This window comes from Homarus americanus, unplaced genomic scaffold (genome assembly GCF_018991925.1).
Source record: "Homarus americanus isolate GMGI-L3 unplaced genomic scaffold, GMGI_Hamer_2.0 scaffold4060, whole genome shotgun sequence".
Taxonomy (NCBI): domain Eukaryota; kingdom Metazoa; phylum Arthropoda; class Malacostraca; order Decapoda; family Nephropidae; genus Homarus; species Homarus americanus.
In genome coordinates, this window is record NW_024746161.1 from 6,870,799 (window position 1) to 6,886,393 (window position 15,595).

At 34.3% G+C, this 15,595-nt stretch overlaps 1 protein-coding gene across 4 annotated transcripts in view; it reads left to right on the forward strand.

Annotated features, from left to right (window-relative positions):
* LOC121879130 (solute carrier family 12 member 9-like) overlaps positions 1-8,268 on the forward strand; it is a 42,516-nt gene extending 34,248 nt beyond the window's left edge. For all 4 annotated transcript variants that reach the window (XM_042385718.1, XM_042385720.1, XM_042385719.1 and 1 more), the window contains one exon: positions 524-8,268. In XM_042385718.1, the coding sequence (XP_042241652.1) occupies positions 524-784 (261 nt within the window). In that variant the 3' untranslated portion in view covers positions 785-8,268. The remainder of the gene's footprint in view (positions 1-523) is intronic.
* Positions 8,269-15,595: the final 7,327 nt, after the last annotated feature.

A 15,595-nucleotide genomic window follows, 5' to 3' on the forward strand; every position in this document is an offset into this window, starting at 1 on the left:
TATATTTTATGTTCACATTCTGTATATAGGATTGTATCTGCATGCAACTGAATAAAAAAAATGAAGAAAACTACATGTATCTTCCTGAAACTATGAGTTGGAAAATAACCATAACATAACATTTAGCTCTTTGGTGTGGAATGGTTGGAAATTTGTCCCCTCAGCCTAGTAAGTAAGCCCAGGATAAATAAGCATGCATGTAACAAGTCTGGTGATGAGTAGGAAAATGCATAATGTTTGAATTTGGTTATTTATAGCTCAAATTTTTCAATAATTTTCAGCTAGTCTGTTATGCTAAGAATTTTGGCGCAAATTCATGTAGGTTCGAATTAGGTTGATATACAGTACTGTAAATCGAATTTAGGCAAGTGATTCAAGATACAGTAGAGATTAACTGTTCAAGCTTGAAATTAATTTGAAATAGGCAAAATTCATAATAGCCAAGTTCGAAATAACGAGTTTCTACTGAAGTTATATAATAGATTTAGTAATATTTATATTTTCTTTTCATTTATATATATAGAACTTGAGTGATTCCCAGTCTGAAGCAGAGGCAGATGCAGACTCCCTCTCACACCTGAATGATGAATACATCAATGGTGTCAATGGACTCATCTCGGGACAAAGTGTAGACACTGCTGTGACCTTCCTCTACCTCCCTCGTACCCCACAAAATCCAGCTCAATATCCTCGATACCTGGAGTTACTGACAAACATTACCAATGGTTTGAGACCCACAGTCATGGTGCATGGAATCTCTGCTGTCACTACCACAACTCTGTAGCTCCATCCAAATAGAAAAATTGGAGAAGAGTTTGAGCAAATGATATGAAAGCACAGTACAGTATACACTTGAACATATTTGTGATGAATAATGATAGGTGTATACCTGGGCACTTGAGAGTATGACCTCATGTCATAGCCAATTTATACCAAATATCTTTTATCTGTACAGTAAATGCTGTTCTTGTTCTCACCAAAGGTTTTAATCAGTAAACAAGCAATCAAATACTATGTAGTCATGGACTTCAAAGATTGTACTAAGTTGAGTGCTTGGAATATGTGATCTTGCCAGTATGAGGTAGACATCCATAATGGGAATTAGTTATGGAAAAGGATTTGGCTGTAACACCCTCGTTTTTAATATAATTACAGTTTTATGATAAGGTTATTGTTTTAGATCAGCAGCATTCTAAATTTATATACATTATCAATCTTTTGTTTGTGTGCAGTGACATAACAACAGTGCACCTATTTCTAAAAGCACAGAACAGAAATATTGATTAGAAAACACACTGATTTAGAATAATGTATTTCTTATAAGAAAAAATAATTTAGCCATAGTAAACGTCCTACAGTTTATCAAGAGCAAGTCGCGAGACATTACTTGGTTAATAACTCTTGATCCATAATAATGGAGTACAAAACCACAATGAAAATATTTTTTATCTGGACTATCGGAAGTTTTAGTCCCAAGAAATTTATAGGAGTGATTATACTATGGTTTTATTCTAGTGAGACCGACATTGTTCTTGATTAGGTACTCCACATGCATTTTTTAAATTATTATTGCTTTCTCATTTACAGGTATATGTACCTTAGTCAGATGTTTACATGTAAGCTTCAAGAATATATGATTACCTGATAGTGTTGCACAATTTTTATGATACATAAGGGGATGACCCTCATACCACTTAGGCTGCATTTACACCAAATGAGTCAAGTCAAGACGAGTCATGACTCGTCTCTACTTGCCATTGCAGTTCACATTAATTTATATGTATTTTTCTAGAAATCGTTTGCACCGGGAGAGTCGAGTCGAGTCATGTATGAGACTAGACCCATTTTTTCTTCAGTCACCACGCGTTTGTTGTGGTGTGAACAGCATGGTCCTGTCATGCCCACCAACTTCTTGAAGTTTTCAGTTGTCATCCTCAAGAAATAGTAGAATTTGTCTGGATGGTTCACCAATTCTGGGAATAAATGACTAAAGGCACCAAAATCTGGTCTTTTGGTGTTAATTTCATGTATCACAATCTGATCCTCCTCCCCCTACGCCGCCAAACCCACAATAGAGCATATAGTTCAGCGCGAGAATATGTGTCCATACTGCTCGAAATCAGGCTGGGTACTGACAATTTAGTGACAAACCTGGCTCGTTTTAACTCTTTCGGTGTGAACGGGAATGAGTCAAATGACTCTAATGAATCGACTAGACTCGTTTGGTGTAATTGCAGCCTTACTAACATGAAGTATTATGTTAGTGCACAACATTTTCTATTCCATTACAGTAGTAAATCTATTCACCTATTTATGGGATGACATTATTTTACCTAATAATTTAGGACAGTGTTATACTGTACTATGGTTAATTTATTATTGTTAAATATGTTATGATTTTATTATTATATGCTAATATTCTTCAGAGAATATCTGTGAATTTTTTTTACTAGACTTCAAGTTTTGCCTATGCATCACTGAGATAGAATATACAAAACTAAGAATTCCTAATAACCTAAAGTAGCCAAATTGTAGCCAATATCTTTTTTGTCTTGCCATGTCATCATGAAGATTTAGTGACACGTACAATAGAAGCACACATCATTGTACAACTCAATTCAAGAGGCTATTTAGAGGTTGTGAGGGTGACCCTGTCACTTATTTTGGAGACAACACTTGGACTGACATCATGTATTTTTTTAGAAATACAGTGTCACACTTTTTAAGAAAAGGTGATAAAAGAAATTTGATCCCAGCAATCTTTTAATTGGAATTTTTGTTGATTTCAGATGTTTTCCATCTTTTAGATGGTACTGTAAACTTATTTTTAAAATTATTTTGCCACTTTGTATTATGTGCCATTAGCAGGTCAGTAAGTTATGTTATAAAATACACAGTATATATATTCAGAAATTAATTTGGTTACTCTCATACTTTTGCTTGAATATCAAAGTTTAATTGTGTTTATTTTGCCTTTTGTTAAATTCGGCAAAAATTACTAGATTTTTACTATCTTTGAATTGGTATTAACCAAAGAAATAATTATGCATTATTATTAAGGCAGTTATAAATCATCAGTGATATAATTTCTTCCATTATTATTACAGTTTTAATTGTTGCTGTTTATATTAAGAAATATGGTCTCATGTAAAGAGCTTAACATATTGATATAATAGAGGATCTATTTATTATAATACTGTACATGGACATATATATTATATATGTGTGTGTCATCACTATTGTATATTCAATGGACTTTTTCAGGTTCTGTGTAGCTATGTAATACTCACCTTATTCCCAGGTGAATGAAATGAAACCGGTACATCAAGGCTCACATGACACTACACTGATACATACTACAGTCTCCTTAACCCTCAATTTATGCTAAGATAAAAAGTGAATGTGCCTCCATATACAGTAATTTTATTATCTGATAACCATTCACTTGTGCATTACTAAGTTGAGTTTTCTGTGAGACTGTCTTCACATACACAACCTTCATCCACATTTCTTACTCGTACTTCATTTGTTCACAAAATATTTATTGATGCTGTGAGTGTTTGTTTTGTACACAGCATTCTTCTGGACTAATCATTTATTTATTAAAGCTGTGTTTTCCAAGCATTAAGTAGCACCACCACCCAAACTCAGCTAAGTTTCTGTTGTGACCTGCCTCCTTCACATTATTATAATTTTTGTAAGTGGTAACAGCATAATTAACATTTTCTGTACATGTTTTGAATATGTTTGTAGTATTAACAAAGAAACAAAACTATTTTTTATTTAAAAAAATGTGAAAGTAAGCACCTACTTTTTTTAGTGTGATGCGTGAGCTTACTTTTCAGCTGTTATTTTTCTGTGTGCTTGAGGACAGTACTGTATTTTGTTTTCATGGCAACAACAATAACAAAATCCAGTTTCTCAAAAGTATGATGTCACAAAAGGTAAAAGAATGTTCTTGGCTTTGTCTGACAAGATGCGATACTTTGTACTCCTTTTTGACATAAAGCCAAAACCTGGAGATTTTCCTAATCAAATGCCTGTTACAGTATAACACTCCATCAGTTGATAGGTCTGTGAGATGTTCATATTCAAAAGTTATTAACAAATAGACTTCTAATCTATTCATGTTTTTAAAAATATATTCCCATGAAATTAATTGAAAACTACTTCTGTAAAGTGTTCAGCTGTTTGATAAATCATTCACTGTTGTCTTCCATTTCATTGCTATAAAGATATCTTTCTGATGAAGGGAACATGTCAAAAACATTATTTTATAAAAAAAAAAATTCCATAATTGTTGCTGACAAAAAATACTTTTACTTGTCATGTTTGAAAAACTTGCATTTGCCTATTCAAATTGCTCAGTTTTCTAAAACATCTACCAAACTATTTTTAGGCTCCAGTTTAAAGGCCTGTGCCCCCTCAGCCATCAGTATGGTATGTGCCCCACAATTTGGAAAACACTACATATGATGGCTCTCAGCTATTTTACACTTACAACAGGTAAGTTATGCTCTTTAGAAATGTACTATATGTGGCATAGACCTTAGACCAATTGATGTCAATTTAGTCTTATATTTGCACAAGTAGATATTACAGTCATTCTCTAGTAAGTATCATTAAGGCATCCAGAAATTACAACAGCAAATATGATTTTTATTACAATATAAAAGGCCATAAAGTATCCATAACTGACTATAATTACTTGGAGGCATCAGCAGACAGTGAAAATTGTACTTTTGAAAATATTAATGCTGTTAAAGTAATCTGAATACAGTAATTGAGTTGAGGCCAAAAATAATCCAAAAATTTTATGTCAGAACACTCAGTGTTTGGCAGTCTTGGAGAGTTATTACTTCAAGCTCAGGAGGAAAAAGCTTTTTGAACTCTGGCGAAAAGTCAACAAAGCATATTTCAAATTTGGTTACTATTTGTATCATCTCAAGGCAAAGTTGACCTTCCTCACTTGTAGACTGATCTTGGAAAATAAAGATTATATATATAGTATAAATGCTGATCTATCAATACAGTGTAAAATTACCATTTAATTCTTTGGACTGTTAGTCCATTCTTTTATATGAGTTTGTAAGAACCCCCACTGCAAATTAATGTCAAATGCAAACCCTTGAGTGGTAGAATTTGAAAATGCTGTACAAATTAAAGAATCTAAACTTTTGTGTAACCTCAGAGAAAAAAGGGAGAGAGTGGCCAGCTTTTTGCAAATATTGCATAAATACATGTACCCTGCTTTACTTCAGTTCAAATTTGTATCTGGTGGGTTGAAGCTAAGAACATTACAGTATCTTTAAATTCTGTTCATGCTATGTTATGGTCAATTAATTCAACCTAAGTCATGCCCAGATTTATTTATTTATTTATTTATTTATGTATTTATTTTTTTTTTTACACAACCCCAAAGAACCCCAAAAATCATGTGGGAACAGTGAAAATCACACCTGTAGGTTCCTTACCTGGTTTAAAGGTCCAAAACACTCAGGCATTGCCTTGCATGCAGTGTCATTCAGAGGTGCCAGCATGTTGCTACCATTTACTCTTCCTTATATTATTTACTTGTCAATGTAACTATATAATTTGTTCTATATACATACACTATGTACATTGGAGGCACAAAGTTGCATGTCAGATTGCATCCTGAAAATTTTCACTGGGATGACATGAATTACGTCAATGACCATTATGAGGTTAAGTACTGATAAATCTAATTGATGACCCCTACAGTAGTAAAGATTTATCAGAACCCTTTAAATAAAATCAGAATATTGTACAGTACAAGAGTTTTGTTTACAATAAGTTGAAGCCTAAGAATTCACAAGACTGATATTTATATTATAAGTTTATATACCCTGTATAACATCCCCAACTCCTTTTCCTGTTTCAAATTGTGAAATGAATGATATTACACAACTTGTTGACCCCTCATACCCTTATTTTGAACAGGCAGTTCATAGTACAGTAGAATAAAAAGCTAAGACAATCTATGTGAAAATGTATCATTGTTTTTCTTAATATGGGCAGTACAGTCATATAAGAAAAATTATTTTTCTTAAATTCAGTGCAAAAGCTTGTCAGGATGAAAGTTTTATAACCGAAGCTATGGTGAATTTACCCTTTCTTAATTGAAGGTTTAGTGGCATATGTATATTAAATTTGTGGTACAGTATCTCAAAAACATATCTGCAATGATGGGTCCGAAATGCTACTTGCAGCTCATGATACTCGGCTGTGTGGCATGCTGATCCTACATATTACCTTATTTATGTTAAACTATATACTGTACCAAATTAAATGCTTGTTCCAATATCTATCGTCCATGGTCTCATAATGTTTCACACAGTATGTGGACAGATACTTTTTTGAGATACCAGTACTGTACATGAAAAATGTTGAAATATGGTTGCTTAGGTTTCATGACTATGAAATGGATTCATTATTAATATAGTAATAACTCTGTTAGCCGGAATCCCTCTTAACTGGAACTCTCTGATAGCTGGAATTGAAATTTTCATAGAAAATCGTTCCCAAAGCCAGAATTTTCCGGAAAATTCCATCTTTGGGAAAAATTGTACGAGGGGCATATTTTCTGGAAAATTCTGATAAAATTTTCCAAGTACCTAGATAATTTTAGGGATAGGGAGTTTTTTCTTGGGTTTGAGAGATAAAAATCGGGCGTGTTTTCCAGAAATTCTGAGATAATATTTCCGGTACACGGAAAATTCCAGGGATGGGGGATATTTTTGTGGGTTCAAGAGACGATGTTATGTGCAATTTTGGGAACTTTCGAGAAAATGTTTCCGTTACCCAGAAAATTCCGGAGACGAGGGATTTTTTCCGGTTTTGAGAGAGTCGTCTCCTTACCTGGAAATCTTTCATTCCTGGAAGTGCTCTGCACCAATTGTTCTGGCAACCAAAGATATCACTTTAAGTAGGTTTTCCAATGTTTGTATTTCTAGCCTACAAAGTGAGATGTAATATTCCCATATACAAGTATTTTATTTGTAAAGGTGTTCATCTATCCATCCATGATGAACATGATTTTTGTGTCCCATTGCATATACTGTGGACATACTGCTTTGCACCCATCTGTCTCTACTTCTATCCCAATCAAGTTTGTTTGCAGGATTACATGAAAAATTATTCAACTTTTAGAATTGATTTAGGTTTCTCGATATGCAATGATGCATTCTTGAATAACATAATGATGTTTTCAAATTGCTAGATTCGATTTCCTAAACACAGTTCTAGTTTATTGGTCCTGATCACATGTGCAGCAGGATTCAGCCAAAAGCATTCAGTGTAGAGCAATTATACTCTTGTGTGTGTGCGTGCGCTCTAGTACAGTACAGTATAGGCAATGACCGTTATAGGATAAATCTTTATAGTGTACACTCGATTAGTTTTATGATGGTTGCCACTGCTATGAAAAAGTGATGTGGAATAACTCACAATATTCTGAGATATGATGACACAATCTTGGAATGGAATAACACATGCGACCCAAGTGTGATGCGTGGGAGGTTCTGTCCGTCCCGTGACTGCCAGGCTAAGCAGTTGAACTGTGTCACATCGCCCAGAGAATGGTTTGCGTGTGGAAGAAACTGTTATGTGTACATAAATTAATACACTATACCTGTATACAGTTCTGTACCAGAAAAATGTGAGGAATAAATATTAATATTAATAATAATAATTAAAATAAAACAAAAAATACTGCACTCTCATATTAGCAATCTTGTAACTATGCACAGGACAGCAGAGCCATAGGGGAATACCACTCCCTCCCTCCCATTTTTGTTTTAGCCCTCACACATAATAGATGTTTAGTCCCTTTATGTTTTAGACCTTATTTTGATTATTATTTACTTATTTTGCACATTATTTATGAACGTTTGTGTGTGCGTGTACTTGAGTAAAAATAATAATAATAAAATTACGATATCTACCTGAAAATACAGGTTGAAAAATAATAACGCAGTGAGCAGATTGGCTGGAGGCAGAGATATCGACATTGCATACCCTCCCGGGGACTTAAGAAATTTTTATTCCTTATGTTTTTTAGCTTATGATAATTTTTTCACATTCTGTATGAATGATTGTGTGTGCATGTAACAAAGTTAAAAAAAAATGAAGAAAAATGCAGAATTCAACTCAAAATTACTTGTACTGAAAGCTGGGGGGTCACAACTTACCACTGTACACATACATATCATGTAAGGTAAATGAAAATAAATTTTTATTTTCCTTAAATTTATTGTTTTTGTCTTTATTTTGTCTTTTATAAATTTATTGTTTTTTGTCTTTTATAAATTTATTGATTTTGTCTATTTATACTTGAGTTATTTAGACATTATTTAATCATTGTAGCATTGGGATATAAAACTGGTTTGGGCTATTCTGGGACTCAGGAATGGAACTTATTTTTCCCCTTAAGTTTTTAATATCAATATACAATCGATCACTTATATCAATGGCTTTTTGAGGTCTATAACCCCATCGTATAACGGCCATTGCCTAGACTGTATATATAATTTTTTTTCCAAAGCGTGATTTAGACAACTAAATACAGTACTACTTTTTGCACCAGGATTACCTCATGTAAACTGGATTCCAGCTGTTCTGCACATAAAAACAGATATTTAGTGGCAGAACACAACATCTGATTAGCTCATAAACAATGAAGTGATAAAACTGTGTTACTTTTACTTCAGTGCTTTAAGCATGTAACTACCTGTAGATGTAAGTACAGTAGACATGTGATTGCCTGAAAATTATAATTTGGGGATAATTCACTATGGACGGGACAAAGAATATAGGACGTGCAGGTCATGGGAACACTGCGTGCAGCTGGATGGGAAATTTAAAAAACTGACTCGCATGGTTAAATGTGGGTGATAAATGGTTATACAGTATTGTATTGTAGAATCAGTTGTGATTAGAAAAAAGTTAAAGTAAAGCAGAGATAACCAAAAGTTGGATAACTGAGAGCCTACTTTACTAACAACTGAAAGAAGAGTTATAAACAATACAAAAATGTTGCTTGAGTTTTCATATAAGACACCATATGGCATCATAAAGTTATATTTACAGATATACAGTAGTCTTATAAACTGAACAGACTGCCCATATGTCAACATGAAAGCAAGCATTTTACCTACAGTATACTACTGTGTAAATTAATTGCACCAATATAAAAGTCATAGATTTAAATATACTGTACAGTACAGTACGTATATGCATTTAGTTTCTTGTCATATAAATTGACACCAAAATATATTTTTGTTTCCATCAAAATACCAGGTTTATTTTTTGCTTTGTGATCCATGTTTGTTTTGACTGCAATTCATCTTCCATTGGTTAATAATTAGCCAAACATCCTTCATTTGCATGTGAATACCTGTTATATCTCTTCAGAAAAGACAAGGGGGAACCAGCTTATACCTTATGAGCAGCAACAGGATTATGTAATGGCATATTCAGATTTACTTGCATCCAAGCACCAGTATTGAAAATTACATTCTTAATATTTGTTCAAGCATAATCTGGGGTATTTAGACTGCATCTTTCCAAATTAGAAAATATTGATGTTTCTATGGCAATTTCAAAACTATTATTTCCTCTCATTAATTTTGGAGCTTCAGTTTATACAGTACAGTACTTATTTATAGTTGTGTGATAATAATTATAAATATGAATCATCAATTACAGCAAATTATTTTAATTTTGCCACATTTTTGATGGAAGTGCTTCACCACCAAGCACTTCCAATAAGATTGTTTGTACTGTACAAAGTTTTATACTGTATTAACATAATGGTTGGATACAATGTAAATATATCTAGTGTCTTTCCAGAGTACTCCATAGATTCTTATTTGTGAAATGTATAGATTGGTAATATTTCCAGGTGTGCAGTGTAAATACAGTCTCTCCTCGACTTACGATGGGGTTCCGTCCCGACTACCAGGTCGTAAGTCGAAAATGCGAAAATAATACATAGAAATTCTAAAATGAAATACGGTACAGTAAAGGTAATCAATAATGAAAAATGAATAAAGTGTTACTGTGCACTTACCTTTAATGTAGTCAGCTGAATGCACACAGGGCCTCAATAATTTTTTAATTAAACATGGAGACTACATTAATTGGATGAAGCAGAGGAGGAGACAGGGCTGGGTGGGTCATCAATTTCGCTTTCTTCAGACAGGCTAACATACTTGCTTGTTGAAGGTATTGGATCAGCTTTAAGGAGTGAAGAGGCAGCAGTGGTGGGGCGTGAGGAGACAGCAGTGGGGGACTTCTTAAAATATATGTCCAATTTAGACTGCACAGTTTGCCTTTTCTTTTCATTGTAAATCTCCCTGTAGCAAGCAAGTGCATCTTGGATCAGTCTGTCAACTTTTGCAAAACACTCAACATTTTGATCCATTTCTTCAAACATTTGCATCCTCTTATTAATAGTAGCAAATGCCTCTGCCTTGTCCTTCAAAATTGTTGATATCGTCGAGGGAGAGAAGCCAAGGTCGCGTGAAATGGTTGTTACCGTTTTCCATTTTCATATTGCATTATTATTTTCATTTTCATCTCAAAAGTAATTGACTGTCTCCTTTTCTTATCAGCACCACGAGAACTCTCACTTTTATGCTTGCCAGCCATTTTAAAGGGAATTAGAAACAAATTTTGTCAGTACACAGCGCGATCACAAACAACAACGACGGCCAAACATCAACTGAGCGGGCTACGGCGTGGATGCTGTACACCACGAGGCGGCCCAGCCCACGCTGTCGTATGGGACGGAAACGTTTCGTTACTAGAAAATACGTAATTTGAAAAATATTTTATACGACTACGGCAGTCGTATGTCCGGGTTGTCATAAGTCGAGTAGGTCATAAGTCGAGGAGTACCTGTACTCTTGTTTCAGTCCTGTGAAGGCTAAAATAGGATTTTTTTTTTAAATCCAAAATGAGGCTGTGAATGAGTGTTTCCATAAATTGAAAATTATTATATTCTGACTGTTGCCAGGTATCAAATTTGGCATCATAACTTTTATAAGAATTTCTCAGAGTATTAAGTTTTGTGTACGTATCATGTTCATAATAAATGTGCAGTTGATATATGTTTTACACAGCTTTTCACTTGATTGAAATCTTGAGATCTATAATAGAAGTGTTAATTTATTCAGTATGCAGTATAGTATACTGTACAGTAAGTGAACCCTCGAAGATCCAGACTAAAAGAGGGGGACCACCTGTCTGGAAAGGCTGATTGTCCGGATTTTCCGGTATATAATAAATTGTATAAGAAACACCAAAAATACAGTACTAATGTAGTGATAAACAAATTACCATATATAAACCATGCATTTACCTATGATAACATAATAAGAAAGATTGTATCATTGCTAGAGTGAATGAAATAATATTACCACAAACAACAATTGTCAACTCTGTTTATGTTTCCCACCTCCTCGGACACCTGTGTCCAAGCAACTGACAGGTCAAGCAGCGCCCATGGGCCTAAAATATTCTTTGCTCTGGTTTGGGAATGCTTCTTAGGGAAACTTCTTGGAGGCTTCTTAGCCCAGAACCCCCAAAAATTTTGCCCGGAACTTCCGAAATCCGGATTTCCCGGGTCCGGATCTTCAAGGGTTTACTGTATATTTATTGTATTGCATGCACTCAATATAATTACCCATTTGAAGATACCTTTCCATTGACCACATGTGATACAGCACAGTACTTGTTTTTTCTTTTATGTCAATAATTATGTACTCAAAAAATAACTGTACTGTGTTCAGTCTCCTATAAATCTTTGATATTTAGAGGAGACTGTGCAGCTTAGCAGTGCCCGGCAGTGTACAAACTACGGACCAGATAAGTGATTTTCATGCCCATGTGACTGGCATTTGCCCACTGGAAAAGGTGAATATTTTGAGAGGTAGATAAATACTTTGATGGGAATTTCTCAGATACCGTGTGACCCCACCTTCTCGTACATGATTAACCAGGGAGGTCATCAGTGTCCCAGGATTAGTGATATCTATCAGGTGCAGGTAATTTACTTCTAATTAAGCCTGCAACCCACCTATAGTCAGTTGTGAACATTTTAAAGGAACCACTAAGTTGAGAGGCTGTAAACTTGAGGTGACAAATGTTATGACTTCACATGACAAGTGTTACTGACACCAGGATATAGGGGGAGGGGGCATAGTTAGGGTAAGTGATCACAGGTGCCATCAGGTGAGGTGACAGTTGTTATGACATCACATGACAAGGGTTACTACCACTGACACCATTTAGACAGACACAAGTGATCTTTGACTTGATAAATACAATTTTAATGTTTTAAGATATTTGTATAACTTTTCTCATAAATAAATCAGGGCAAGCATATCACCTCCAAAATTTGTCTGGGTAAGCAAAAAACATATCCGGGCGAGTACGAAAAATTTCAAAATTTACTTATCCGAAACAAGTAAATGTTTAGCATGATCTGCACAGCCTGATTTATAGTTAATATTGGGTTAAGAAATTCATCACTATTACAATCACACCATGTATGATGTTCATATGCTCACATATGCTGTATATGTATATAGCAAATCAAATTTTTTCTGAAACTTTGGTTATTATGATAATTCTAGTAGATACAAATGTCCATCCTGCTCATTGTGTTCTTATAAGTAGTGTACCTGTGTGTGTGTGTGTTTGTGTGTGAATGCACACATGCATATGTCTGTGTGTGTGTGTGTGTGTACACAGTAGCTTTTATGGAGGAAATGAAATGGCTCAGATATCGAAAAAGAAAAGGGTCAGCCAGTAGAATGATCTGTGGTGAACTGAACCACAGAGTAGCTGAAACAAAGACAGAACCAAGTAAAATAAGCCAAGATAAATGTACAGGGGAAATGTTAGCCAATATTGTTATATGTGTAAGAAAGCAGGACTTTTGGATGCATGAGGAACGAACAAATTATATTTGACAGAAATGACATGCTGCAGAGCATTACGTGGAATAAATAAGATGCAGTGAAAAAGAAATACAGAAAATAAAGGAGATATGGAAGTGAAATTAGTGTCAGGGAGAGAATGGCTCAGGATCTAATAGAGATATTGACTGGCAAGTAAAATATTGGTAAACATAGTGGATATTTCAGAAAGGGATGAAAGGGAGGGGTGAAGGATGCACTAGATGCAAGTGGGATGGCCATCCAGGGAGAAGAGTTGTGCACGATAGAGGAGAGAGCATTGGGGGAAGGATGTGCTGCTGATGGATAATGCTCGAATGGTTATCTGTATTTGGAGCCCTTTTTATGGAAGGAGAATAACATAGCTGAACACATCTCTTACAGCAGTAGAAATGAATGAATGACAATAGCTAAGGAAATGTGTTTAGAGGGTGTATGTATGTGTCACTTTGTAGCTTGCATTTCAATGTTGTCAGTAAGACAGTTGTACACACCTTGTATGACTTTAATTTTGGTTAGTTTATCCATTTTGTTAAGTTAATTCAGTGTTATTTGTGTTGTGATTGCATGGTTGACCATTATATTAGAAACAGCTGCTATACAGGTGTTGTTACTTGTATAAAACTTTTTATTTCATGACAACTTTTGCTTACATAGATCACAGTTACACATAAAATATTATATGTAATTGAGCAATAAAAATCACTGTATTTTATAGAGAAATTTAAAATTTCAGAATGTTACATACTCATAATAATTTAATTGATATTGGGTACATAAAAGACGGTACTGTATGTATATGTATTCCTATTTATTATCTAACTCAGAAATTTTTGAGGTAAAATAGTCTTCATGATGTCCACTCCTCTGTTAATCTAGAGAAATTTTTCAGCAGCCTCGCTGACATTGCTTACCATGACAGGTAAAATTTTTTTTACATGCTCCCTAAGACATTAAGCAAAGTACAGTATGAGTAGAATTAGCTATTTAACTTAACAGGAAGGAGTAATTCCCATTCAACTTGAAAGGTTTACTTATTTGGTTTATTGAGGAAAGCGTTCACAGTTGTTGTGATGTTTTTAAGACATCATCATATTACTTGTATAGCTATAATAAAAGTACCTAGACGTGCACAATGAAGTACTGTAATGATAACTTACAATTAGTAAACAGCACAATTATTAAAGAAAATTTTATTTATATACATTATATATATATATTTTTGCAACTTCATATTTGTGTACAGTATATACTTTTTTTTTCATGTTGAATGCATCAATAACTATCATGGTTTTTATACTACAAAAGTCAGGAATGGATGTCTTGGCAAACTGGACTGCACATTAGATGGACCTAAAATTATTCTAGGAATAATTCTATATTAATAAATTATTTCTTGGTTTTATCACCAACACTGTTTAATCATAGTTTCTCTTCCATTCTAACTTAAATACAAGAATACGCTTTGGATAGTAGAAGATATGCCAGTTAGTTACAGTAGAATGTACATAAAAAATAATAACATTTGGGAGTCATAAGGTATGTTTCTGCAGGTATGTATTATATTGCTGTGTAGGCTATACAGAAGTTAGTGTACACTTTTATTTATAGATAAGAAACTGGAAGCAGTAAAAATCATAAGTTGCATTTAAAAGGAATATGTATACTATGTCATAAAACACAGATGCATATTGTCAGTAGCAAATAGGTGAATTTTGCTGGACTTAAAACAGAAACCAACCTCTGTAGTACACTGTACATGCCTTAGTTTCATCTTCAGTTATTGATATCAACAGTAAACTCCAGTGGTGTAGTCCTAGTTAAAATAGTGAAGGAATGCACCAGTGGTGTAGCCAGGGGGGGCCATATGCAATGGACATTCGTACATATTCTAAGGTCAATATTAAGTACTTCATCTCATTGGGGGGGGGGGGGATGACCCTAATAACATTTCCTGAACCTTAGACTCGTTTAGAAAATCACGGTCTTAGTTCTATGATACCGAATTTACCACATAAAAACCAATATTGCGTTTAAAAACTACTGACACTTGGGGAATGCAGTGTATTAGGTATGTACCCTATGCTAGCTAAAGTGCTACTTTACACTTCAAATAACATAATAGGCTACTGCCCTGAAGCAACAAAAGAAAAATTAATAAACAAGTACAGTAAATATAGTCACAATTGTCAGCCTCGGTGATATTCAAACACAGTACAGTATGTCTTAAACAACTAATAAGCATTACGCAATTCACCAATATAATAATTTAATAAACCACTGTTCGTTAGAGCTCATCTTTCAGACAAAATATGGCTAGTTAATGCAGGTCACAGTTGATTGTGGTAAGACACTGCTATACTTTATGATTTTAATTACCCGATAATAAAAATATTTTTAATCTTCGTCGTTTCTTTATAAAATAGTATAACCAAACATGCATGAATGATCATACACATATTGTTGCTGTTCTGTTCATTATTACCACAGGCTAAGAGGCATTGTTGCAGCCTGTTTGTCACACTTCTGTAGGTCTCTGCTCTGGCCCACAGTTTGAAACCGCCTCACCGTTGGCCCCCAAAAAGTGAGAGAACACTGTTTCCCCGCTTTAC